This window comes from Musca domestica, unplaced genomic scaffold (genome assembly GCF_030504385.1).
Source record: "Musca domestica strain aabys unplaced genomic scaffold, Musca_domestica.polishedcontigs.V.1.1 13, whole genome shotgun sequence".
NCBI lineage: Eukaryota > Metazoa > Arthropoda > Insecta > Diptera > Muscidae > Musca > Musca domestica.
Window position 1 is genome coordinate 16,471,556 of NW_026712172.1, and position 26,883 is coordinate 16,498,438.

At 37.1% G+C, this 26,883-nt stretch overlaps 5 protein-coding genes across 5 annotated transcripts; all 5 read right to left on the bottom strand.

Moving 5' to 3' along the window:
* Positions 1-77: 77 nt before the first annotated feature.
* Positions 78-1,808, bottom strand: LOC101889932 (phenylalanine--tRNA ligase alpha subunit). Its single transcript, XM_005185494.4, has one exon. The coding sequence runs from the start codon at positions 1,691-1,693 to the stop codon at positions 203-205; it is 1,491 nt and encodes a 496-aa protein (XP_005185551.1). The 5' UTR covers positions 1,694-1,808; the 3' UTR covers positions 78-202.
* Positions 1,809-8,350: 6,542 nt separating this feature from the next.
* On the bottom strand, positions 8,351-9,972 carry LOC101889760 (dolichyl-diphosphooligosaccharide--protein glycosyltransferase subunit 1). Its single transcript, XM_005185493.4, has 2 exons — positions 9,326-9,972; positions 8,351-9,262 (listed from the first exon to the last, which is right to left on the bottom strand). Exons 1-2 carry the CDS (start codon positions 9,909-9,911, stop codon positions 8,472-8,474), a joined length of 1,377 nt encoding a protein of 458 aa, XP_005185550.2. The 5' UTR covers positions 9,912-9,972; the 3' UTR covers positions 8,351-8,471.
* A 794-nt stretch (positions 9,973-10,766) lies between these two features.
* Positions 10,767-17,656, bottom strand: LOC101893150 (mucin-2). The gene is made up of 7 exons (XM_005185511.4): positions 17,299-17,656; positions 16,862-17,227; positions 16,595-16,801; positions 12,160-16,533; positions 11,768-12,096; positions 11,604-11,704; positions 10,767-11,110 (listed from the first exon to the last, which is right to left on the bottom strand). The coding sequence occupies exons 1-7, from the start codon at positions 17,459-17,461 to the stop codon at positions 10,987-10,989; spliced, it is 5,664 nt and encodes a 1,887-aa protein (XP_005185568.2). The 5' UTR covers positions 17,462-17,656; the 3' UTR covers positions 10,767-10,986.
* Positions 17,657-19,945: 2,289 nt separating this feature from the next.
* On the bottom strand, positions 19,946-23,529 carry LOC101889589 (zinc finger protein 569). Its single transcript, XM_059118747.1, has 4 exons — positions 22,761-23,529; positions 21,759-22,702; positions 21,332-21,384; positions 19,946-21,201 (listed from the first exon to the last, which is right to left on the bottom strand). The coding sequence occupies exons 1-4, from the start codon at positions 23,274-23,276 to the stop codon at positions 19,976-19,978; spliced, it is 2,739 nt and encodes a 912-aa protein (XP_058974730.1). The 5' UTR covers positions 23,277-23,529; the 3' UTR covers positions 19,946-19,975.
* A 749-nt stretch (positions 23,530-24,278) lies between these two features.
* Positions 24,279-26,861, bottom strand: LOC101892801 (RE1-silencing transcription factor). The gene is made up of 2 exons (XM_005185509.4): positions 25,931-26,861; positions 24,279-25,877 (listed from the first exon to the last, which is right to left on the bottom strand). Exons 1-2 carry the CDS (start codon positions 26,576-26,578, stop codon positions 24,366-24,368), a joined length of 2,160 nt encoding a protein of 719 aa, XP_005185566.2. The 5' UTR covers positions 26,579-26,861; the 3' UTR covers positions 24,279-24,365.
* Between the last annotated feature and the right edge of the window lie 22 nt (positions 26,862-26,883).

The window sequence follows — 26,883 nt, forward strand, 5'->3', positions numbered from 1 at the left end:
AAAGACAGCCTAACAAAAATATATACCTACTTTCCTTCAAAATATGATGACTTCGAAACAGGAATAAATACAAAAAGTATTTTTTCATGAATTTATTTAAGAAAAAATTACAATCACATAAATATTATATTAAATAAACAAATTTTAAGTTTGACATAATTTAAATCGCGCGCACCTTGCCATTTTAAAAATAACAAAGTATTTATGCTCGTTCCAAACGGCATATGGGACCTTCTTCCACCATTTTTAAGTCCACTTTGGGCCCGACTAAATCACGTATATTGTTGATGCCATATTTAATCATGGTCGGTCGTTCCAAAGACAAGCCCCAGGCGATAACATTTACATTCTCCGGCAAACCCATGGGCAATAACATTTCTGGACGGAATACACCAGAATTACCCACTTCAATCCATTTACCCAGTCCAGGATGGAAACAAAATATTTCCATACTTGGTTCTGTGTAAGGATTGTAGGCTGGTTTAAATTCCAACTGAGTTATACCCAATTTACGGAAAAATTCATACAGCGTACCAATAAGATCACCCAAAGTTAGGCCAACATCAGCAATTACACCCTCGACCTGATGGAATTCGGCCAAATGTGTGGCATCGAGTGTTTCATTACGGAATACCTTATCAATGCTAAAGTATTTGGCTGGTTTGAAACCTTCCGGCTGATTGGCCAGTTTATAAAGCATTCGAGCACTGACGGCAGTTGTGTGGGTGCGTAGAAGATTTTTTTGGGCCTCTTCCAATTTCCAGTCATAACCATAACCCTGGGAACCATATCCACCGCTGGAATGTACTTTCTTGACACGCTGCAGATAGTCTTGTGGGAATTTGTAACTCTTTGCTGGGTGATTTATGAAGAATGTGTCGTGAGCATCACGAGCTGGATGCTGTTGAGGCTGGAATAGGGCATCGAAATTCCAGAATGATGATTCGACATAGTTGTTGGTGGGCATTTCAGAGAAACCCATTTCCAAGAAGATTTGACGGAATTCCGTGCGCACCTTTAACAAGGGATGTAAATGTCCCCGGGTTGGTGGTGCACCCAGGGCATCAAAATTATAGGCCTTGAATTTCAAATCTTTCCATAGGCCAGAAGCCAACATATCAACAGTTAAGTCGGTTTCCAGTTTGGTAAGGGTTGTGGAGAATTCCGGTCCTTTGGTCAAAACGAAGCTTTTGGTAGTGATTTCCTGCAGAAGTTTACGTTTCTTGTATTCGGTTACTAAATTTGCAGGCAAATCGGTTTTTCCAGCAGCAACAGCTATGAGATTTTGCTGGACGGTGTCTTCAATTTTGTCTACTTTGCGCTTTACCAATGGAGGACTGACAGATTTGTCAACCATTATCCAACCCTGGGACATGGCCTTGCTGAAGCCCACCTTGGCATTGGGACCACTCTTCATTAGTTCGGCCTGTGGAATACCATCAAGGGGAACGGCATTATAGAGAACAGCTTCATGACTACCTTGGGCCACAACCATTTGACCCTCTTCAGTGACCTCCAACGATTTTCGTGATGTTGTCTCGGCATTTACCAACTCACCATGCGCTTGAATCGATTTTAGGGCCCCGACAATTTTTTGGTGATCAACACCGAAAACCTCCACCAAGTCCAAGGTGTCCACCTTATCAACGGTATCCAAGTGTTGGAGTATTCTCTCGGTAAGATCGGGATGCATTTTGTTGCCGGGCTTTTATTTACTTTCGTCACAAAACGTCCAACCGGAGAAGAAATTGTTGGCGTGTTAATTTCCCAACATGCAGTCGTCGTCGTTGTCAGCCGGAATGCTTTAACAACAATTTTGACGTTTAGCCAAGTTCTAACTAGAAGAGAGCGTAAAAGCGTGACGTATAACCGATATTATGGCTTTTTGCTTGTTATGGGGCATTTGCATTTGCTAACACTGCCTTTACACGGTGACATTTTTTAACCATGCCATTTTTTTTGTTGGTAAAAGGTGTAGAGAGACAAGGATAGAAGAAAAAATGTCACGATAAGCCACCGCACAGGGTTACATGCCATTTTCTTTGCATTTCTCTTTTTGCTTCTTCTGAATTTTTTATGATTTTGACATTTCATATCGTTTCTTTATTGTAATTTTTGATGCGTTTCTTTTATTGTGATGTGATGTTTTTAGTGATTGAATTGTATAGTGAATTATATGAAAATTATTTGGAAGTATTAAAAAGTAAAAAAAGAAAGTTAAAATAAAAGTTAATAATGCTATATTTAACTCCTCAATAACTTTTTCCATCATTTCTTCTTTAGATTCACACATTTAATTTTAAATCACTTCTTTATAAATATCTGTTACAAACAATTAGCTCTATACGAAATACTGAATAAAATAAAATGTCAGAAAAAATGCAAAGCACTATTATCGTAAAATGCCACCGTGTAAAGGCGCGAAGATTTACGCAGAAATTTTAAAAGAGAATTGATAAAAATGCCAGCTAAAAATTGCACCGTGTAAAGGCAGTGTAATAGAATTATATTGGAAACAGGGGAAAGTGTAAGAATAAGAAAAAAGAATATGAAAAAATCAAAGTAAAAATAAACATACATTTATTCGGTGTTCCAACAAAATAAAATGCGCTCCTTGAAATGCATAAGACTCACTGATCACTTATGTGCGTGAAGATAAAAACGTTTTTAATTTTCGAACACTTTCAGTTGTATAACAGTGTATAACAGTTCAAAAACGTTTTTGTATATGAGCGGAAAATAAAAACGATTTTCTAGGTTATAATAAAAACGTTTTTCAACATCTTAGACTTTTAATCTAAGTCATTTGTTTGATATACGAAAAACGATTTTTATTATCCCCTAGTAAATAAAATACTAATACAGAAATAAACACATGAAATGAAAATACATAATTTAAATTGTCAATGTGTAAGAATTATGATTATAAACATTTTTGCATTACATTTATTGCAAAAAAGAATTTGTTGAGAAAATCGTTCCGAATATGCATTGATCTAAGCATTTCATTGCAGAAATTTTGAGAAAAAATTTATCATCGAAAAATACGATTTTAAAGGACAAAATATGTTTTGGCCTATATCTCAGGATCAAAAAAGGATACGCGTATATGGAAGGTATCGTTAGAAAGGTGATTCCTTCTACTTTCCGAATATGCATTGATCTAAGCATTTCATTGCAGAAATTTTGAGAAAAAAATTTATCATCGAAAAATACGATTTTAAAGGACAAAATATGTTTTGGCCTATATCTCAGGATCAAAAAAGGATACGCGTATATGGAAGGTATCGTTAGAAAGGTGATTCCTTCTACTTTCCGAATATGTATTGATCTAAGCATTTCATTGTAGAAATTTTGAGAAAAAAATTTATCATCGAAAAATACGATTTTAAAGGACAAAATATGTTTTGGCCTATATCTCAGGATCAAAAAAGGATACGCGTATATGGAAGGTATCGTTAGAAAGGTGATTCCTTCTACTTTCCGAATATGTATTGATCTAAGCATGTCATTGTAGAAATTTTGAGAAAAATTTATCATCGAAAAATACGATTTTAAAGGACAAAATATGTTTTGGCCTATATCTCAGGATCAAAAAAGGATACGCGTATATGGAAGGTATCGTTAGAAAGGCGATTCCTTCTACTTTCCGAATATGTATTGATCTAAGCATTTCATTGTAGAAATTTTGAGAAAAAAATTTATCATCGAAAAATACGATTTTAAAGGACAAAATATGTTTTGGCCTATATCTCAGGATCAAAAAAGGATACGCGTATATGGAAGGTATCGTTAGAAAGGTGATTCCTTCTACTTTCCGAATATGTATTGATCTAAGCATTTCATTGTAGAAATTTTGAGAAAAAAATTTATCATCGAAAAATACGATTTTAAAGGACAAAATATGTTTTGGCCTATATCTCAGGATCAAAAAAGGATACGCGTATATGGAAGGTATCGTTAGAAAGGTGATTCCTTCTACTTTCCGAATATGTATTGATCTAAGCATTTCATTGTAGAAATTTTGAGAAAAAAATTTATCATCGAAATATACGATTTTAAAGGACGAGATATGTTTTGGCCTATATTCAGGATCAAAAAAGGATACGCGCATATGGAAGGTATCGTTAGAAAGGTGATTCCTTCTACTTTCCGAATATGTGCTGATCTAAGTAATTTTGGTAATATAAAAAATAAAGCTTACTACAATTTTATAACAACGTCCATGTCGAGATTTGAACCCACGACACAGTAAATGTCAACAGAACTACTTAGCCGACTCGACCACAGCTTCGATGTGGACGGGTGGTATACTGTTGTTAATACTACTGAACGTAGGATAATACGTAGATCTCTTTTTGCTGTTGTCAACTTTGAAAATCGACACAAAATCGGTAACGTTAATCTCATTGATTTAACCCCTTAGACAGTGTGTTACAGGTCAACGTATGTAGGCATGTTTAAGAAACTACATATTCGCAACTATTTTGGTATTTATACTAATAATTGTACTTTTATTTTTAATTTGTATATATTTAAATTCTATAAATTATCCTATAAATTTATTGATTTATGTTAATATTTGTATAATTCCGTACTTATTTATTTTTATTCCGTATTTATGAATTAAATTTTTTGTACTGATAATTATGTTTATATTTCATTTAATTATTATATACATTTTTACTGGTAATTTTATTTTATTTTAATATTTTTATTTATTTTTATCATTACAGTTTTACGCTTGCATATCTATATTTTTACGTTAATTTATATTCGTGTTTTAATATTTTTATTTACGGTTTTATGTACAGTTATAATATTTTTTATATTTTTGTACTTATATTTATATTTTCATTTTATTTATTTTTATACTTAAACTAATACCTTTTTACATTTTTATTTATTTTGTTGTTAAATTTAATAATTTTATTGTATTGTAATACCAACACCACGTTATTTTACACATGCTGGTATCACTTCATACTTTTTATCCATTTGCATTTATGCGGCATGTCCTATCTAAAAAGCAAAAATGCAAAGAATGTGTAAACCGTTACTTTTCGCACGTACCATTGTTGTTGTGTGTGTTTCAAGTTGATCGTTTGCCAACAACCCTTGTTTATGTTTCCACGAAAAAAATGTTTATGCTACTTTTACAATTCTGGTTCACCATCGCTGTGAGCTAGTGATAGCTCAAGTGGTAGAGCGGTTATGTTTTCGTGACCTGTGTCGCGGGTTCGAGCCCCGGTCATGGTGTGTTTATTCATTTTTTTTAAATAGGATTTTTTTTATTTTTTTTTTTTTATTAACGAAAATTTTTTGCAGAATAAGTTATACAACATAAGGTTACTGTAACAGTTACAAATAACTTGCATACCGTTAAAACGTCATACATATAAGTACATACAGCCAACATATAAACTTCAATAATAGAACTTACATAAATACATATAAGAGTACTACAGTAGTTGTATTCTGTACTTGCTTTGAAAAATATTTTTCTTAATAAAAAATATATTCAAAAAAACTATATTTAAAAAAAAATAAACCTTAACTGGGGCTCGAACCCGCGACACAGGACACCATAACACAACCGTTCTACCACTTGAGCTATAACTTGCTCTCAGCGACAGTGAACCAGAATTGTAAAAGTAACATAAACATTTTTTTCGTGGAAACATAAACAAGGGTTGTTTGTCAAACGATCAACTCGAAACACACACAACAACAATGGTACGTGCGAAAAGTAACGGTTTACACATTCTTTGCATTTTTGCTTTTTAGATAGGACATGCCGCATAAATGCAAATGGATAAAAAGTATGAAGTGATACCAGCATGTGTAAAATAACGTGGTGTTGGTATTACAATACAATAAAATTATTAAATTTAACAACAAAATAAATAAAAATGTAAAAAGGTATTAGTTTAAGTACAAAAATATAAAAAATATTATAACTGTACATAAAACCGTAAATAAAAATATTAAAACACGAATATAAATTAACGTAAAAATATAGATATGCAAGCGTAAAACTGTAATGATAAAAATAAATAAAAATATTAAAATAAAATAAAATTACCAGTAAAAATGTATATAATAATTAAATGAAATATAAACATAATTATCAGTACAAAAATTTAATTCATAAATACGGAATAAAACTAAATAAGTACGGAATTATACAAATATTAACATAAATCAATAAATTTATAGGATAATTTATAGAATTTAAATATATACAAATTAAAAATAAAAGTACAATTATTAGTATAAATACCAAAATAGTTGCGAATATGTAGTTTCTTAAACATGCCTACATACGTTGACCTGTAACACACTGTCTAAGGGGTTAAATCAATGAGATTAACGTTACCGATTTTGTGTCGATTTTCAAAGTTGACAACAGCAAAAAGAGATCTACGTATTATCCTACGTTCAGTAGTATTAACAACAGTATACCACCCGTCCACATCGAAGCTGTGGTCGAGTCGGCTAAGTAGTTCTGTTGACATTTACTGTGTCGTGGGTTCAAATCTCGACATGGACGTTGTTATAAAATTGTAGTAAGCTTTATTTTTTTATATTACCAAAATTACTTAGATCAGCACATATTCGGAAAGTAGAAGGAATCACCTTTCTAACGATACCTTCCATATACGCGTATCCTTTTTTGATCCTGAATATAGGCCAAAACATATTTCGTCCTTTAAAATCGTATATTTCGATGATAATTTTTTTTCTCAAAATTTCTACAATGAAATGCTTAGATCAATACATATTCGGAAAGTAGAAGGAATCACCTTTCTAACGATACCTTCCATATACGCGTATCCTTTTTTGATCCTGAGATATAGGCCAAAACATGTTTTGTCCTTTAAAATCGTATTTTTCGATGATAAATTTTTTTCTCAAAATTTCTACAATGAAATGCTTAGATCAATGCATATTCGGAAAGTAGAAGGAATCACCTTTCTAACGATACCTTCCATATACGCGTATCCTTTTTTGGTCCTGAGATATAGGCCAAAACATATTTTGTCCTTTAAAATCGTATTTTTCGATAATAGATTTTTTTCTCAAAATTTCTACAATGAAATGCTTAGATCAATACATATTCGGAAAGTAGAAGGAATCACCTTTCTAACGATACCTTCCATATACGCGTATCCTTTTTTGATCCTGAGATATAGGCCAAACATATTTTGTCCTTTAAAATCGTATTTTTCGATGATAAATTTTTTTCTCAAAATTTCTACAATGAAATGCTTAGATCAATACATATTCGGAAAGTAGAAGGAATCACCTTTCTAACGATACCTTCCATATACGCGTATCCTTTTTTGATCCTGAGATATAGGCCAAAACATATTTTGTCCTTTAAAATCGTATTTTTCGATGATAAATTTTTTTCTCAAAATTTCTGCAATGAAATGCTTAAATCAATGCATATTCGGAAAGTAGAAGGAATCACCTTTCTAACGATACCTTCCATATACGCGTATCCTTTTTTGGTCCTGAGATATAGGCCAAAACATATTTTGTCCTTTAAAATCGTATTTTTCGATAATAAATTTTTTTCTCAAAATTTCTACAATGATATGCTTAGATCAATACATATTCGGAAAGTAGAAGGAATCACCTTTCTAACGATACCTTCCATATACGCGTATCCTTTTTTGATCCTGAGATATAGGCCAAAACATATTTTGTCCTTTAAAATCGTATTTTTCGATGATAAATTTTTTCTCAAAATTTCTACAATGAAATGCTTAGATCAATACATATTCGGAAAGTAGAAGGAATCACCTTTCTAACGATACCTTCCATATACGCGTATCCTTTTTTGATCCTGAGATATAGGCCAAAACATATTTTGTCCTTTAAAATCGTATTTTTCGATGATAAATTTTTTTCTCAAAATTTCTGCAATGAAATGCTTAGATCAATGCATATTCGGAACGATTTTCTCAACAAATTCTTTTTTGCAATAAATGTAATGCAAAAATGTTTATAATCATAATTCTTACACATTGACAATTTAAATTATGTATTTTCATTTCATGTGTTTATTTCTGTATTAGTATTTTATTTACTAGGGGATAATAAAAATCGTTTTCGTATATCAAACAAATGACTTAGATTAAAAGTCTAAGATGTTGAAAAACGTTTTTATTATAACCTAGAAAATCGTTTTTATTTTCCGCTCATATACAAAAACGTTTTTGAACTGTTATACACTGTTATACAACTGAAAGTGTTCGAAAATTAAAAACGTTTTTATCTTCACGCACATTGATCACTTACAGATTTGCTGAGCTATTAAAAATTAACAAACACATTCTCCTTTGTAATAGATATTTATCTTCAGATAAATTTCCTCGGAAAATACGGCCAAATGCCAAAATTTTCATTTTTTTATTTTTAAAAATATTACATGTCTAAAAAAGCATACACTCACTGAATTCTTAATCTTTATGAGGATGTGAGGAAATGGAAAAGTCCAAACGTTTGCAAATAATTGCCACAATGAAAATAAGAAAAACAAATGAAATGAGCAGCAAAGGTTCCTGCAAGAGCAAAACTTTTGAAAAGTTATAAGTCAGCTCAAAATTGGCGATGTGATTCTCCACCACATTCTTTTTCGAAAAGGTAATTGTGGGCCTTCCAAATGTATCCAAATAGGTGTGGGTCAAACCATCTTCCTGCCTCTCGACGGCATAGGGAGTCTTCAATTTGATGCCAGTACATCCTTCGGGTAGGATAATCTTTACAACAGCCTCCTCAATGAACATGTCATCAAAAATGTGATCGATCAAACGCATTTTCAGCAAATAATTGCTGCCCTCACTGAATAGGTATTCGAAGGAAGGCATGTTATAACCAATGGTATATTGGGTCTTCCAACCACCGAATAGAGGGAAACGTGGTCTCAACTCCAGATCAACATACTCCCGCAATACATTCATATTGGATGTGGAAATGTTTCCGTTGCTGTCACGGTAATAGACACCAAAAGCGGAGGCTGGCAACATGGTTTTGTATGATTTAATGGCAGATTGGCCGGAACGAGTATCCTTTTGGAATTCATAGCGTGAAAATGAGCCCTTCAATTTAGCGCCAGAGTGGGTCAGCTGGATGTTTTCCTCGACAGCAATGTTGCCCCAATGAGAAATTTGTATGGTTCTTTCCAAGCGATTGACTGTCATGAAAGGGCTTTGGTTTTCATAGTGGATGTAAAGCTTTTCCTTGTTGAAGGCTGCAAAGAAAAGATACATTTTGGTATTAAATTCCTAAGGGCTTTCAATTAATTATTACTTACCTGGAATGTTCTCATATGGTCCGTACTTGATTTTACTACCCGACACGGTATATGGTTTTGTTTGATTATAGGCTATGATATTCGAGGAACTTAAGACAACCTGTGTTTTTTGTTCGCTAGTTTTATAGGGCGTGTAGAAGTAAAGCTGGCCATTATATTTCACTAACTGCTTATCGGATTGTTTAATTTCTTCCGGATAGGGTAGTAACTGTTTGATAAACACCAAATCAACGAACAATTCGTGGCTAGCGGCGGCTTTTGGTAACTCCACATTGTAGTATGTCACATCGTCTTTCTGCTCCTTTTGCAATTTAAGCTCTTTTTTCTTCGAGTCTTTTGCCGAAATGTAGGAGAGAGACGATTGCAACTCAGTGGGAATGATTAACTGATACTTTGAGAATTGCTTGCCGGCATCGTCAGCGGCAGTAATTTTCACGGTTTCTTTCGTTAATTGTGTTGACAAATCTAGAACACGATCTACATTTTTGTTAATTATTTCGGAGCTAGCCGACTGCAGGTGCAGAACAAACAAAAATGCACAAACAAGAAGTTTTAGAGATTTAGAAAAATGCCGCACCATCACCATTTCGTTTTTTAGACACGTAAGAAATTTTTTTGATATGTTAGAGCATCGATTACTAAATGGGGATATCTAGGTCGACTTTTGACTTATCGAATATGCTATTAGAACTAAAAAATAAAATCGAATAATCGATGTTCGCATGTCGCACTACAGTGCCCTATATTAACGCATTAAAATGTGTGTGTGTATGTGTGTTTCAGTCGATATCCTTTTTCGAAGGTATTATTTATATTATTTAGCGTCATTAATTAAAAACACGTAAGAAAATTGTCTAATATTTCAGATAGAAAATCGAATTTTAGTACTCAAAGTTCTGAAACTAGAACTCGACTGTGGACTTGGGTGAAAACCGAGTACTCGACTATTCATAGTCGATTGTTCGACTTATGCCATGTTCTCATTGCAATTTCAATCACCTTGTTCGCTCTCACGATTCGTAATTCATAGTAACCATGGTAAAGAATACAGGTAGATGCATCAACGCTTGGGAACATTTATATGTCAAAAAAAATTTAATGTTCTTTCAAATATAAGTAGATTTTTATATGTTTTCTTATACGACGTCATTCGGAGGTTATTATACTACGCGTATTTCAACAATTTTTACAAATTTAAATAATTTTTCATTCAACATTTTCAATTTAAAAATTGGTTTGAGAGTTCATTGTCCCAGCAGTACCTTTTTTCTGGAAAATAATCATCAAAATGCTTTTGTTCGCTTGTAAACAATATAATGAGCTGTCACTGGAATAATTTTAACAGGTGTCGGACGAGTGGCTTGGAAATGACAACAGTCTGAAGAAGGTTGCAGTTTTTTTTTATCTCACCGTGTATGTGTTGACTTTGTAATAAATTAACTTAATTTTTATGTGGGTTATCTTTATTTTTTATAACAGGCTTTTTTGTTTTGATTTTTTTTCGTTGCTATACAATATAAATTTAATGATTTTTTTATAATATATACTTATGTATAATAATAACGATATTTCTTCCTTTTTTTCATGTAATTTCTACAAACTTTTCTTTTGTTGACTAAAAACTATGTATAATTTTGTCATCTTTAATTTTATGTTAAAATCTATTTCTTTTTATTGCGTTTACGTTTTTTGTCCGAGCCATGCAGGCCTTTTTTGCGAGTAATACATACGCGACAGAACCAGTCTTCGTTGTCTTTGGGCGCCACAATTATACCCACACATACCCTGCAAGAAAAAATAGAAAGAAAAAAGAAAATTGGCATTAAATGTTTAAAGTATTAAATCAAGTTTTGCTTAGCGTATTGGTGTTCGATGAAGGATAGGCAAATTAGTTTCCCAATATTCACATCCGGAAAGTCTAATGAAACGAAAGGAGAGGGTCGATGAATATGTATTTCACTCGCCCAGCCAAGGATTAAAATAAAACGGTAATTGCGGTAATAAAATAAAACGGAAATTTAAATTTCCTCGATGTGCACAACCCCCAACAAAGCTTAACCACACAGAGATTAGTAGATCTATTGTTTCACGTGAAAGAAATGTAATTTTGAATTGGGTACGGAAAACAGGAACTAAATAAAATATATCCGCACACGCCAAGAATAAAAACATTCAGTTCAAAGTGAACAGTTTCCTTTCTTTCCCTCAAGCACCCTTGCCAGTCCTTTCTTTGTTTTTGTTCTCTAAAATTAGTTTAATTTTTATTTGTAATACATACCAATGATACCAGGCATCACAGCCATCGCAGCCAATCATGGGCGAACCATCGTCAACTTTTCCACATGCCGGACATATCCATACACGATTGCCCTCAGCATCCTGGAAACGTGTTGTTAGGTCATTTGAAATGCTATTTGTTATATTGGGCTCATCTCTACTTACAATGTATGAAGAGGGACGGCTTGTTTCGGTGATTAACGTTAGTGGACTTTGTCGATCGCCAGCCGAAGACGTAGATGCATGTGCTGCCGCCGCCGATTTTGAGGAATCGATGGTTTGATTGCTGCTCGCACCAGCCATATCGTGTTTGGCCGTTTGTAAAAGTTGATGTGGCAACAGTACCGAACTAGCCGATATTGTTCCGCCCGAAAGCCAAGGACTGGGCGGTGGTACAATCATACTGACATTGGAAGATGTATTGGATTTATTTAAATCACCAAAACTATCCAAGGCGCTGGTGTTGCCGGCGCTGTTGCTTGAAACTGTTGGATCTACAAAAAAAAAGTTTTTGATTATTTTCGTCAGTTTTGAAGTAGATCGTTATTTGTACTTACCCGGATTTACTTTGTGTTTGGGTGGCCTTGTTACCAGCGGAGATATTCTAGCCAATTCGGGTGAGGGTTCTCGTGCTGGTTCCCGAGGAGGTGACTTGGGCGCCACTGGGGCAGAGGCTGTTGCTGATGCTGTCGCTGTAGAACTATTGGGATTCTTATGCATATCATCTAGTGGTGTAGGTGATTGAGTATTTCCCAGCTTAAGCGTCAATTTGGGTATAGCAGAAGAAACTGGAGTTGTTGCACTAGCGACCGTGGGTGCCGGTGACTCCACATCATTGATTGCTGTTGGGTTAACTGACGATGACGACGAAGTTGATGTTTTGGGTTTTCTTTCATTATCCCCCAATACTGTTGTGGGTGTTTGGGAAGCTGCCATTGCCGGTGGTGGATCGTCCAAGGCTGTAGAATTGCGAATTTTTTCCTTTTTCTTTTCCTTTTTTAGTTTCTTTAGCAAATCCTTCTCTTTGATGGGGTTCCCACCACCAGTTACTGAACTACCACCCACACCCATTACGCTCTCCAGTCGCTCTTTGCTCGGTGATGTTTGTAGATATTTTTCAGCTTTTTCCTTACTTTTCGATTTATCCTTCTTGTCTTTTTTCTTTTTGATTTTACCCTCTTTCAGTTCTTTTTTAATCTTTTTGTGTTCCTTGCGCTTCTTATGAATGTCAAATAAATTTGCACTGGAGGAGGGGGGAGACTGAGATGTCGGGTTACTGGTGGCCGACGATGGAATGGCTGCAGTTATGGTTACATTTTCGTACAGTGAAGAACTGCTGGTACTTGGTTGTTGAGTGGGAGCAGAATCTGTAGTCGTTGCATTGAAATCACCCGGCTTATTGTGCGTGGTGTTAAATGTGGGATTGGCATTGGCTGTTAAACTGGTGAAGGGTATATTTTTCGATGAATAGGCCATGCCAGTGGAGGATAGGGGTATTAAATCGGCACCACCGGCCAGTTTGCTAACACCCTCAGTCTTAGGCTCGGGATTTATTAGGCTATTGGTAATGCTTAGAGAGGTTTTCTTGACTTGCTTTTTCAATTTTTTCAATTCCTTGGTGCTTAGGTCGGAATCGGGATGATGGAGAACTGCACCAGCTCCAATGCGGCTAAATGAGGGCAGTTTTGAGCTGGCTGTATTTGGTACAAACATTTCGTCCATACTAAAGTGGGTTGGGGCTGAGGTGGGCGTGGATGATACTGGCATTGGCTGGTGTTGAAGATTGGGCTTTGGAACAGAAACCGGAAGTTGCGGTGCTGGTACAGTTGGTGGTGGCTGACTTGTTTCATCCGAATCATCAGACACTTCAATGGGTTCGTTATTCAATGTAATGGGCGGCTGTTTCTTTGTTCCACCCAGTCCTGGAGGTGTGTGTTTTTTATTCATGGAAAAGTCCAAACATGCATCCTGCATTGGAGGCACGACGCTGTTGCTGAGTCTTGACTTGTTGCCCTTATTCATTGTAACCATATCAATGGGACTCTCGTTCTTTTTCATTAACTGCTCGAAGCTAGACAAAGACATTCCGCCTCCCGGCGTATTGGGAATGGATTTGGCACTACCAACGCCACTGGTCATACTATCAGGTGTATGCGGATCGGTGGCCTTTTTCAATAAATGGTCATGACCAGCAGCCGCTGAACTTATGGAGGAGGAATTTCGAGGTTTTGGCGTCTTGGGCAACTCATTGTCATGGCCGCCATGACCATGGGCCTGTTCGGAGGTGGAAGTTTTTGAACTCTCCGGAGAGTCTTTGATCAGAAAAGCCGGCACCAGAGGTGCCACATTGCAATAACTTCTTTCTGAAGACTTCTTTTTAGCCATAGAAAGATCTTCACTTCCCTGGCTGCCGGTGTCACCAGCGGCCGATGAAGTAGAAGCCGTTGACGTAGAAGACTGCTTTAAATTCGGAAATGGAAACATACCCGGTATAAGAGGATTTTTGGGATTGTTTGGAAATGTTCCCAGACCGGGGGTAGGAAAAATCCCACTGGGTATAAGACCAGGGCGGGCTGTGAATGGAAACGGCAACATGGACAACATGTTCGTGGGCAAATTGGGAAATGCTGGACGATTTGGTAACATAAATGGCTGTCCCATTCCAGCCGCTGCTGCTGCCGCCATTGCCTCCATACCCTGCATTAAACGTTTGGAGGCGGCCGCTGCAGCTCCGGGGGATTTCAAGGGTGATGTGTTAGTGTTAGGTGCAGCCGAGGCGTTGGGAAACAATGAAGGTGATGGCAATTTCTTGCCGGTGATTAGACTGGTCTCCACGGACAGATCATTGGTCGGCTGGCCCGTTGGCATGGGTGCCGGTTTAAGTACCGTATCCATTCTCATTAGCTTTTTATTTATGTTTTGTATTTCCTCGCTGGTCGGTACAGCACCTCCAGATCCAGATGTGCTGGCGGAAGAGGGCATCGCTGTTGCCATTAAATCTTGTTTTAGCATTTTATTTTTCTTCCTCTGCTCCTTGCGTTCCTTGGCTGCGGCCATAATCATCATTTGTTGTTGTAGTTGTTTATTTTGAGCCCATTCCATGGGATTCATAGCAGTGTTGGCAAACAGCTGGGCAGCCATGCTGTCATATGGCAAATTGCCAGCCCCCACCGCCAGGGCATTGGCCAAGTCCGGCGGTAACGGCATTTGTGGATTAAAAAGTTTCGGATCCATTTTCATTTTCTTACTTTTCTTCAGCAGACTAGCCGGCAATTGGCCGGGAATCTTTGGGCTATTTTTGCTACCCGGTTTGCGGCCTCTTTTCTTGGGCTTATTTGCCAAATCCTCGCCAGGTACTGGAGCGGCACCGGTTGTACCGGTTGGAAGTTGTGGCGGTGGTTGGGTTGTTGTAGTTCCTAAGGGTTTCTCGCCAAATACCCTTTGCATGGGTGTTGTCAAATCTGTGGCACCTGCTGGGGCCTGCAGAGATTTGGGCTGCACATTTAGTGGAACAGGATCGTCATCTAGGTTGATAATATCTGTTGCTTCATTGGGTAGAGGAGGGAAGAGATTACGGCCAACATTTGACGATGATGGTCCAGGAGCAGGGGTTATAGCTGTGCCAGCTGGTAAATTTATAATTGGCGAATCTGTCATACCACTGGGTAAACGTAGCGGGGTTGGTGATGAAGATTTTGGGGTCTTTTGTTTTGATATTTTCTTAAAAATATTCAATTTGCTGCGATCTGGTTCATTGGAAAGTTTCAATTCCTTGCCATCGAGGGTCAATTGAGGCGGTGCAAGCGAATCTCCGACATGTTCTAAATCAACTGTAGCTGTACCCTCAACCGGAATAAGGGAAGATTTTGAAGTTTTAGGAACACTGCCATCGGGTAACTTTGTTGGAGGTGGTACTGGACTTAAATGTTGTAATTGTGCGCCACCACTCGTTACTCCCGCCGTAGTTGGGGTCATCAAGAATGGCTGTTTCGTTGGTGAAAGATTTGTCGGCTCATTCTTTGGCTCAGCAGGAATTTTATGTTTTTGTTCGCCTTCCATTAGATTTAATGCTGCAGTCCCCATTTCTTTTCCTGCCGCCGCTGCCGTTGGTTGTGGTGCGAACAGTGGCACCAATGGTGGCGGTTGCTGTGACATTGAACTCTTCTTCAGTTTCTGAGCTTCTTGCATCATTTGTTGTTTCATTTGTTTCTGTCGTTGCTTAACATGTTTCTTTAGCAATTTCTCCAATTGCATTCTTTCCGGACCTGGCGGTAACATTGGCAAAATGTGTGGGTTTAAAATTTTGGTTTTTTTGTCGGTGATCATTATGTTGTTGAGTAGTTCCACAGGTATTTTGCCTTGCTTTGCCATTTTTTGGAGCATTTTAATGTACTTGCGTTGGGTTTTTTCAGCTGGATCTAATTTGCTGTTCTTTTCGGTGCCATGCTTATCCATTTGGGCCTGAGGGTGCGTTTGCATGAGTCCCGGTTTTTGTTTCTTGGCCTTTTTCAGCAGCATATTTGCATAGTTATTGGGATTTAGATGATGCAGAGCAGGATTGTGGGCCATGGCCATGGCCATTTGTTGTTTCTTTTTACTCATCTTGGCTGCCTTGGTCGGCGATAGATTTGGTGGCATTGTCATGGGATTTATTACACGGTCTTTTTTACCTCCCATCACCATCAAATCATTTGGATCGGTCTTACGTGGATGATTGGCATTGAATTCTAAAGATTTCTTTGATTCTTTACTGGCTGAGGGCAAAATTTTTTCCTTTTCTCTATCTTCTGATTTTACTGGATCTGTAAGCGGTATGGGGGTTGAATTGGCCGAGCGTGAGGCTGGCCTTGATGCAACAGGTGCTGGTGTTGGAACTCGTGGTGGTGGCGGTGGTGTGGGCGGAGGGGGTTCATCTAAACCCATTAACTTATCTAAAAAAATAAACAAAACATTTCCAACTAGTTCATCTACTCCATATTTCCATCCACTTACCTATTATATCGGGTACAATAGCTTCTGGCATTTTGCCCTCTACAGCCGGTGATATATAGCCACCAGTTGTCATAACCACACTGCTCACCTCCCGGGTACTGGGTCTATCGCTGTCCTCAAAATTGGAGTTGCTTTTAAACAATGATTGTAGTGTAGATTTATTAACATTTTGTGCTGGATTCGCCAGTCCTGGACTAACATTATTCTCTAAAATCAAACTTGCGTTTTTGAAAAACAAATCAATTACATCCACTCAACATTACATACCATTTGCATTATTTTGATCTCCAACATTTAAATTGTCTGGGTTGGGTTTTATATCCACACCACTTGGTCCACCATTCGAATTGGAGGAGGTGGATGGCTGTGGTGCCGTATCACTGGGTTGTGATATTTCGGCAGGCAACATAGGCGGCAGGTGGTCATGTACATGTACCGGCCTTGTCAATACCTCCTTACTACCAGGTTTTAAAAAGTTCAAACACGAATTTTTACGTGCCGGAAATTTTGGCATTTCCATTGCGAATGGTACCGGCTCCACATTATTAATATAGTCCAGTAGTTCACTTACATTCACATTGATGCTGTTCAATGTCAATGTCACATCGTCTAAGTTGGCTTCTGTGCGATTGTCTAGAATTAAAAAAAAAACAACAACAATATCATTACAAACTCGTTTTTGTTATGGAATGCAGAGGACTCACAGTGTTCCACTTGTCGTCTAAGATCACGGGTGAATTCCTTAAGGAACTTGTCCAGTACATCTTGCAGTAATTCAAGCGGAGCTGTTTGTGTAGCATTGTATCCAATGGTTTGGCAAATTTGGGCCACGGCAACACGTAAGACTTCTTTCATGTAACCATCCATTGTTTTTGTGTCTGTTTTTACAAATCTTGATATTTTTATATTCTCGATATTCTTGGCCGTCAATTCCTCACGTTTACTTCAATGCATATTGTTTAAAGAAATGTTTAGTTTATTGCTTTTTACAGCGTTTTAATATGATTTTCCAAGAAATTGTGTGTATTCATTAAGTTTGCTGTCAAAACACTCTATTGTGATTTGCTATTCGAAGAAATTCAATTCACAATAGTGTATAGCGAAGCCGCATGAGATTACATGGCCGCCGACGGCTTAACGCCGCGTCACATATGCTCTGTTCCAGAGGCTGCAAAAATCTAATAGTTTTGCCATTTCGATATTATAAAGGCTGTGTCCAATTTTCCATATGTACAAGTTATACACATCGTGTGATACATGGACGACATTGCAGAAATACATGAGTGAAGCACATATGAACTTTTTCGATCATAGCGATCCCTATTTCCATCGGAAAAATATAATTAAATCAAAAGTGTTGTTTGTTTGTTGTGTGAAAATATATATAAATTTAATTTGTGGTATAGAAAATACAATTTAATCACAATGTAATTTTAATTTCATCGCAATGTAATGTAATGTAAAGTGTGCGATAGCAGGAATTATGAGTCATATGTAAAATGGAATTTGTAACATACACACGGAAATACACATGTACAATAAAAGTGACAGCACGTACAGGGTGATATAAAAAAAACAGCAGCAAAGACAAACGCCATAATTTTTACATATTTTTTTAAATTTTAATGAATGAATGCCTAAAATGTCGGAAATAGCATCCAATTTTAGAATAAGTTTAAGTTTGTTCGAATTGGTCACCTTTGGCACGAATTATGGCCAATGAAACCGTCACAAGCTGCCCGAATGTTGCTCTGCGCTATTTTGGCCCATTCCCGGCGAAGCGCTTGCTTGAGATGATCGACACTTTTGTATTTTTTAGTACCAACCTTGCTTTTCAATTTGGCCATTGTGGCCATTGTGCGCTGGAAATAAAGCGCATTCTTGGGTGGCGCGTGCTCTGTCCTGTTGGAATATTCAAGGTCTGCTGCCAAAATGTTTGCGTGCCCAAGGCTTTAATACACCCTCCATAGCATTTTCACGATAACATTCGGCATTAATTCGATTAATACGAGCGGAGAGCGACCATCGGCTTTAAGGCGGCCCACACCATCATCATGGCCGGCGCTTGAGTTCTGGTGGCCAACCGAAGGTGCACATTTTCAGCTGACCTCTTACACGACAATTTTGTTTGTTTACAAACTGCTGGACAATGAATATTTTCTCATCGGAGAAAAACAAATTCAGCAGTTCACCTCTTTCGGCCAAGCGAAGCAACTCTTTAGCTCTTTTGAGTCTATTTTCATTCTGTTGCGGTGTAAGTTCTTGCAGTTCTTTTTGGTATTTCAATGGCTCTACCCCAAGCTCATTTTTCAATATTTGCCGAATGGAATATTGCGATATGTTCATCTCACGAGCCGTTTATCGGCGGGTTTCGATCAAGTCGCTTCTTTACTTTTGGAACCATTTCTGCTGATGTTGCTGTTTTCTTCCGTCACTCTCTTGACGTCGGGCTACGCTACCAGTATCACGGTAACGAGCGATGGTATGAGACACAAAAGATTTATTCACATTTAAATGCTGGAGTGCTCTAACGATAGCCACTTGTGGTTTTCAAGCCAAATATAAAGAAATCACACTATCACGCTTGACTTACTTAACTTTTTTCTGGAAAATTCTCACCAAAATGCTTTTGTACGCTTGTAAACAATATAATGAGCTGTCACTGGAATAATTTTAACAGCTGTCGGACGAGTGGTTTAGAAAAGAATGCAGTCTTAAGTTGGTCGCAGTTTTTTCATCTCACCCTGTATAATGAGCTGTCACTAAAATAATTTTAAAAGCCTTCGGACAAATGGCTTAGAAATTTGGTTGCAAGTTGGTTGCAGTTTTTTCATCTTACCCTGTACATCCAGGTACGAATTCCGAACGAAAGTGGTTTTAATTCCGTATTTAGCTTCTCCAAAAAATGTATAACGAACATTTTTTTCGGTTTAAAATCACTTCGGATTCTGCAAGTCAAATTGTATTTTTATGAGGACTTGTAACAAATCGGATGAACAATATATATATGGGAGCTATAGCTATATCTGAACCGATTTATACCAAATTTGACACACTTGTTTCTATACTCAATTTCGTCGTTAGCGCCTAATTCCATTCCATTTGGGCAAATATGACACGTTTGGTGCACAATGAAATCAAAATCGGATGAAGATATATATGGGAGCTATATCCAAATCTGAACAAATCTCGATAAAATTTGGGAAAGGTATTTTTGTGCTGTACTTGATATATTTCCCTCAAAAAATCGTTGTCAAATCTTCCTTGGGACAAAGGAATGACTTGTGCAAAATTACATTAATTACATTAAAGTGGAAGTTAGAAAGTATTGAAATAAAAAACACTCCTTAATACACTTACTTAACTTCTTTATTCAACAGCTTACATATTATTAAAAATAGTATTTACATTTAACGGATTAGAGAGTACATTTGGAAATAGTCCCGCATCCTCCCGATGCTTACGCGTATGTGCCGATAGACCTGCTGCCTGAGCATACGCCTGGCCACAAACTTTACACACATATTTCTTAATGCCCAAATGCAAGTGCTTATGATGATACAGTGCCTTCGGCCGATTAAAACTTTTGCCACAGACATCACATATGTGATTACGCTCGGTTTCGTGGGTCGCCATGTGTTCCTTCAACAAGGGTTTTGATCCAAATCTACGGTCGCACAATTCGCAACCGAATGGTTTCTCACCCGTGTGACTTCGTTTGTGTACTATGAGCGACTCTCGCTGGCGACACTTATAGCCACATTCCTCGCAGATGAATATATCCCTCTTGTGGGCACGTCCATGTTCCTTTAGGAGAATTTTGTTGGAGAACGCTTTGCCGCAATTATCCACGGAACACACAAATTCCTTGGTTTCTATGTGCAAATATGTGTGGCGCTTTAAATTACGTTTGGTTGAGAAGGTTTTGTTGCATGTCGGACAATTGTAGCCGGTATGTTGGCCAATGTGATTCTGCAGAGAACTGTTCTCGAAAAAGGACTTATCACAGTAGTCGCACTTGTACGGTCTTTCCCTCATATGAACCATTTTCATGTGCAAGTGCAAACGATGTTTGGTCACAAATATCTTTTCACAAGACTCACAGGGAAATTCTTTTGGTACATTGGTATTTCTTATTATACTTTTGGGTTCATCCTCTTCCTCCGGATCCGAGTGAAGAGAATATCTCTCTTCTTCCTCGTCTGGCATATAATCATCGTCGTCCGCTTCATTATTATTATAAGCATCATCGATAATGAACTCTTGCTCCACCTTAAATTCCTTCGTTAAAGCATCTACTTGGTCAGCAGTGTTGGAAGAAACGCTGGAATTGCATTTTAAAATATACTCAACATCTTCCGTTTCTTCATTTTTCCATGATGCTGTTCCCTCGTTCTTCCTGATGTCTGATAACTCATTGGCATGGGAATTTTTCAGATGTTTTACAAAATCAAAGTAATCGAATATTTTTATTTTGCACAATTTACAGTTGAATATGAACTCGTCAAAGTTTTGATAGAATATTTCACCGCATAACTGTCCTGGTTTATTGTAATTTACGGGTAAAAAACAATTTTTTAGCATTTTGAAGCTAATTGTTTTGATTTAGAGGTGACAAACCATCGATGTAAAATATCGAAAATTTCTCGATAGTTTGTCAGCTCGAAAAAACTGGAGAGCTAGAAATGAGAAACAAAGCGTAAATTTGGGTATAAACAAAAAAATCAAAACAAAAACCCCGATTAACCGTTTGGATAAGGGGATAGTCAATGAAACAGCTGTAATGTTCACTGAATGAGCAAAGGAACGAGATTGTTTATTTTCTCAAACAGTAATGCACATATTGGCGATTTTCCACATAAATTAAGATGTATTGTGTTCGTAAACCGAAAAAAAATTGTGGATATAAGGATATTATTGGGGAAACAAACAATCGCTCCACATTTCGTTTTAAATTGGCACAAACACTGGGAAGGAAAATTAGGAAGACTTGATAAGGTGTTTAGAATTAACTGCGTGACAGGACTCTCATGTTGTTTTGAATCGTGATCTTTGATATAGTTCGAACGGTTTTTTAAATCGCTAAAAATTTAGTTTATTATTTTATGTAACACTATTGCTTAACTATTTACACTAAATTAATTGTGGGTCTTTAATTACTAACTAAAACGCATTAAATTGATACGTTGGTGGAACATAGGCTACCCTCAAAGACGACGACGTTGGTGGTACCACAGTTGGTGCGGCCGGCACTATATTACTTCTATCAGGTACCATTGACATCATGCCTTCCTCCCTATGCTTACGCATATGACCAGCTAAACCGGATGCCTGCTTATAGGCACTACCACAAATTTTACATTTGAATTTTTTAACATCCGAATGCAGAAAACTGTGATGATAGAGTGCCTTTTGTCGGGCAAATGAGGCATTGCAAACTTTGCAAATATGCGGTCTTTCCGTCGAATGGGAGGCCATATGTTCACCCAGTGCCGAACTGGACACGAAACGCTTCTGACATACCTCACAGGCATAGGGTTTCTCGCCAGTATGCGATCGCTGATGTACCCGCAACGTTTCGTTTTCCCGGCATGTATAGCCACAGGCATCACAGATGAGATTTTTCGGTTTAGTGTGGATTTTTTGATGGGCTCGCAAACGACGCATTGTGTGAAAAGCTTTTCCACAGTTTTCAAAATCGCACACAAAACTTCGATCGGTTCTATGGACATCTATGTGGCGCCGCAGATAGTATTTTTCCGCAAAACTTTTCCCACAACCCTCAACATGGCAAGTGAAATTTTTCTCCGCACTGTGCGTCTTTTCATGCCTTTTGAGCTGATGCCGTTGTTTGTAGCGCAACCCACACATCGAGCATTTAAAACCGCCATGGATTTCGATGATGTGTTGGTCCAAATGCTTTCTTTTGTTAAACACTTCGTTACATTCTGAACATTTATGCTCCTTCGCTTCCGGAACTTCTTTCTTAATACCACTTTCATCATGTACTCGTTTTGTGTGTGCCCTCAAAAGTCTAGCATTGCGAAAGGATTTGCAACAAAGTTCACATTCCACACATGCCTCCGTTGTGGCCGCTTCGCCGTCCAACTAAAAGAAATTAGTTTTTATAAATACATTCGCTTTGAAAAGGGATGATCTTACTTACTGGTGGTTTAAAATCTTCATCCGAACTATGATCTTCGTCCTCTTCGTCGTCTTCAATATCACTTTTAATTTTTTTCATTTCTCTCGCCTTGGTTTTGTTTGGTTTTTTTAATACCGATATAAATTCCTCCTCACAACTATCCTCTTCGGAATCCGCATCATCTCCATCGATGTTGTGATCATTACCTGAAAGGAAATCTTCTTCTCCACCAATTAATGCCTGGCTATCCCATATTTCTTCCTCATGCAATTGGTCATAGGGTGGTATATTTATTTCACCTTCCGATTTTATCTCCACTCCTGGGTATTTGGTGTCATCTTTACTGCTAAAGGATTCCGTTTTGAGTAAGTCGTTTTCAAAGTGGACATTCTGGATGTGCAACAGGAAGTCATCGAAAACAAAATGTTTCAGACCACACACACATAAAATGGTGAATTCGGTGGAGTTATGAAAGTAAATTTCGCCGCATTTCGCTTTAGCTCGATTGCCTATGATGGGTGGAAGGACTTTTAACATTTTATTCCCTTAATATGTCTCCAAGCCGAGAAGGATGTCTTGCTATTTCCGCGACGCCACTCAAGCCAAGAAGTTCAAACAAGAAAATGGAGTAAACCAATAAGAAACAAGGAGAAACAGAAGGCCGAAGAAAAAATAATAAATATCGAAATCAAAACAAATCCCAGGAAAAGGGTTCTAAAAGATAGGAAAAGAAATTGGTCTAAAGGGTTCTAAAGATCGAAATGAGTTTCGCAAACAAATGTTTTGTTCACTGAGAGAGAGAGAGAAAACAAGGCTTTAGATGGATGGCCACATATCATATTAGTGTGCAAAGTTATTAGATTTGTATCGGAAACAGCAGCATCTATTCGGTTTAAAGGGCTTTAAAAAGCTCTATACACACAACTACGCATGGTAGAAGAATATAGGTAGACGCATCGACGCAGCTGCTGGGACAATGAACTGTCAAACCAATTTTGGAATTTTAAAATGCTGAATGAAAAATTATTTAAATTTGTAAAAATTGTTGAAAAATGCATATTAAAATAACCTCAAAATGACGTCGTATAAGAAAACATATAAAAATCTACTTACATTTTAAAAAAAAATTAAAAATTTTTGACATATCAATGCTCCCAAGCGTTGATGCATCTAATACCTGTATTTTTCTACCATGCAACTACGAAAAAGCTACAATTGAATATTAGATATTGGGATGGTAATATAATAGCCTTGTTTCAGAACCTGCAAGAATCTATTATTTTACTTAAAGGTAAGTTAAAAAAACAAGTAAGAATGACGTTTACAATTAAAAAGAATTATAATACTTCTTCTAGAAGAATTGCCATCAAGATTTCAAAAATTTCTCACAATGTTTCTTTATTAAAAAGATTAATATGTGCGCTAACATAGCAAAAAAAGCGATCCCGAAAATTACGAATTATTCGAGGCACAAAAGCATGAAATTCGTGGTGAGTTTCTTATAGAATATATTATTATTGTAGTTTTAAAATAAAAACATTTTCTCCGATTTTGTGAGTAGCATTTTTACTTTGGCAAAAAATTGAATAAGGTTTTGTGAATGTCCTTTCTTTAAAACACTTACAACTAACAATCATGAACTATACTATTAACTGCCGATATGGTTTCTTCTCGAGCAGCTATAGGCGGGGTTACCTCTAAAACACAGGATAAATTGTCAGGGAAAAATGAGGGATAAGAAGAATTCTGTATGAGTTCGACAATGACACGTTTTGCCTCTTCTTCCTTGTGATTTACTTCTTCCGGATCGAAACTCGGATGGCAACCGGTTTCATGATCCAGCAAATGATTGAAATGTGTCGGATTTTCATCTTCATCAATATGATCAGTATGACGTGATGATTCCTTTATGGCGGATAAATCTTCATCGTTATATACTTCATCTGGTATTTCGGATGGTTCTTCAATTATCTGCCCTGTGTTGTTATAGGTATCTGTTATAATATTTATATTATCTTCGGCGTTCTTCTGAGCACGAGGTTTCCTTCTCCTTTTTGTTGTCCCATTTGCGGAGGGGTTATCTTTTTTCATTTTCGGTGGAGGCCTTGGCAATTTGTGCATAATTTTAAAATGATGACTAAGCCCCGAACTGAAATTGAAAACTTTACCGCACACCGAACAGCTTAGCAGTCTTTTTGGGCGGGGAGTATGAATTTTCATGTGCTGTGTTATGCGCAGGGTAACCTTACCACAGACAACACATGTCTGGCGTATCTGCTCCTTGTGATTGCGCATGTGTTCCATTAAAAAGAACTCCGTGGAGTATTTACGACCACAAATACGACATTTATGTACTTTATGGGAATTATGAGATATCACATGTTCCTCAAACGTTACGGGATCCGAGAAATTTTTACCACATTGCTGACAGTTAAAGGGACGATCCAAGTGAACCTTTATCATGTGACGTTCGAGAAGACTAAGGCTGTTCAATTTGCGATTGCAAATTTTACAAACAAAGCCATCTGGATAGTGGACAGATTCAATGTGCTGCTTTAGCTGAGTCAGCTTGTTAAATAATTGGTTACAATCCGGACAGGCTAGGGCCAACTTTACGGAACTGTCCGATTCTAAATAATGAATACGTTTGTGTATTGTCAAGCTAAAATGACTGCGAAATATTTTTCCACATGCTGGACAAATGGGTCTCGTATCATGAGAATCTTTATTTTTAGATGTACTCGGCTGATGGTCTTCTTTGGGAGCGCCCTTTCTCAAAGTCGTTATATTTATACTTTTCGAAAGTCCGTCCGCTGGTGATGGCAAAGCGTTGGGTATTTTAGCACCTTCCGGTATAAGCGTAATGAGGGTTTCCCCAACTAGTTTCCTGTTTCCATTGTTTTTGTCATCGCCAAAACTGTCTTGGATATCTTGTTCCTCGACCGAACAATTCAATGACTCCGTTGAATGACTTTGATTTAGATAACCATTGGAAGACAGTATCTGTTGTGATTTTGTTTGTTCACTTTTTATGCGTTCATATATTTCGGAAATACGATTTTTTACAGCAATAACTTTTACCGTAGTGACTTTTTTCCGTTTAGGTTTCGGGCGTAATAGTTCCTTGGCGAATTTGTTCTGGAAATGCAATTTTAGGAATAAATTTGAACACTTTTTGAAAAACTACTGACCTTATGTGGGTATCTAACTGGTGGTTCTTTTTCTATGACAATTCCTTCCGTACGGATCTTTTCAATGTTAGTCTCTTTTAGAAAACATTCCTCAAATGTCTTGCCCGTTGAAACAATTTTCGACTTCTCGCTCTCGGGCACACTTGAGGCATAACACGGAATTTGACGATCCCAAGAGGATAACTCATCGGATGTTGCTTCAGTAACTTCCATAGTATGGTCATTGGAATCACTTTGCTCCAAGTCTTCCGATGCTGATTTAGTGGCATTATTATCCAACGATTCAACAGTAGAGATGACACTACTTGCATCGTTCTCTAATTTATATAAGAAATTATCATCTTTTGACACAAGGGGCTGCTCTTCCCGTTCTTCGTAGATTTCGCCAGCGATTTCATCAAAGTCCGAGTATTCTATAAGATCTTCTTCGACGTCTTCAGGGATCGTATCATCAATATGTTCGCTTAAGTGCTGACAAAAATATTCAATATTTTCATAGTTTATCTTACAAAACAAACAAATAAATTGCAATATGCGCGTTTTGCTATTGTAAGTAATTGTTCCACAATCTATGTTGTCCGGGTTTGTGCTTTCCTGTTCGTTACTTTGATAGTCGAAGATTTCGCAAAAGTTTCCTTTATTTTCCATTTTTGAATAGTGTTTAATAAATACTTTTTCACATATCTTATATTTATTCCTCCAGTATGTTCAATTCCAAAACCCTTAGCCTTCTTGTTGGTGGATTGAGTCCGTCCATCTTCTTTTTCTATTCTAGGCGGGCAGAGAGCAAATGAGCCCTGCAACATCTAAATAAAAAACGTTCCCAACAAGACGACTATTTCGACAGTAGTGGTTGTTAAACCACTGTGATTTTACTCTTCTTGAGTTTTAAATCACAATCATGACAGCAAACCTAGTTTTCAGATGGGTTTACTGGCCGACCTTATTGTGAT

Coding starts and splice junctions, on each gene's coding strand:
- LOC101889932 (XM_005185494.4), bottom strand. CDS start 1,693: ATGCATCCCGATCTTACCGAGAGAATACTCCAACACTTGGATACCGTT.
- LOC101889760 (XM_005185493.4), bottom strand. CDS start 9,911: ATGGTGATGGTGCGGCATTTTTCTAAATCTCTAAAACTTCTTGTTTGT. Junction 9,263..9,325: donor ACCATATGAGAACATTCCAG/GTAAGTAATAAT, acceptor TTTTCTTTGCAG/CCTTCAACAAGGAAAAGCTT.
- LOC101893150 (XM_005185511.4), bottom strand. CDS start 17,461: ATGGATGGTTACATGAAAGAAGTCTTACGTGTTGCCGTGGCCCAAATT. Junction 12,097..12,159: donor CAAACACAAAGTAAATCCGG/GTAAGTACAAAT, acceptor TTTTTTTTGTAG/ATCCAACAGTTTCAAGCAAC. Junction 11,705..11,767: donor GCCGTCCCTCTTCATACATT/GTAAGTAGAGAT, acceptor ACACGTTTCCAG/GATGCTGAGGGCAATCGTGT.
- LOC101889589 (XM_059118747.1), bottom strand. CDS start 23,276: ATGTTAAAAGTCCTTCCACCCATCATAGGCAATCGAGCTAAAGCGAAA. Junction 22,703..22,760: donor ATGAAGATTTTAAACCACCA/GTAAGTAAGATC, acceptor AATTTCTTTTAG/TTGGACGGCGAAGCGGCCAC. Junction 21,202..21,331: donor TATCCAAACGGTTAATCGGG/GTTTTTGTTTTG, acceptor TTTGTCACCTCT/AAATCAAAACAATTAGCTTC.
- LOC101892801 (XM_005185509.4), bottom strand. CDS start 26,578: ATGGAAAATAAAGGAAACTTTTGCGAAATCTTCGACTATCAAAGTAAC. Junction 25,878..25,930: donor CAGTTAGATACCCACATAAG/GTCAGTAGTTTT, acceptor TTGCATTTCCAG/AACAAATTCGCCAAGGAACT.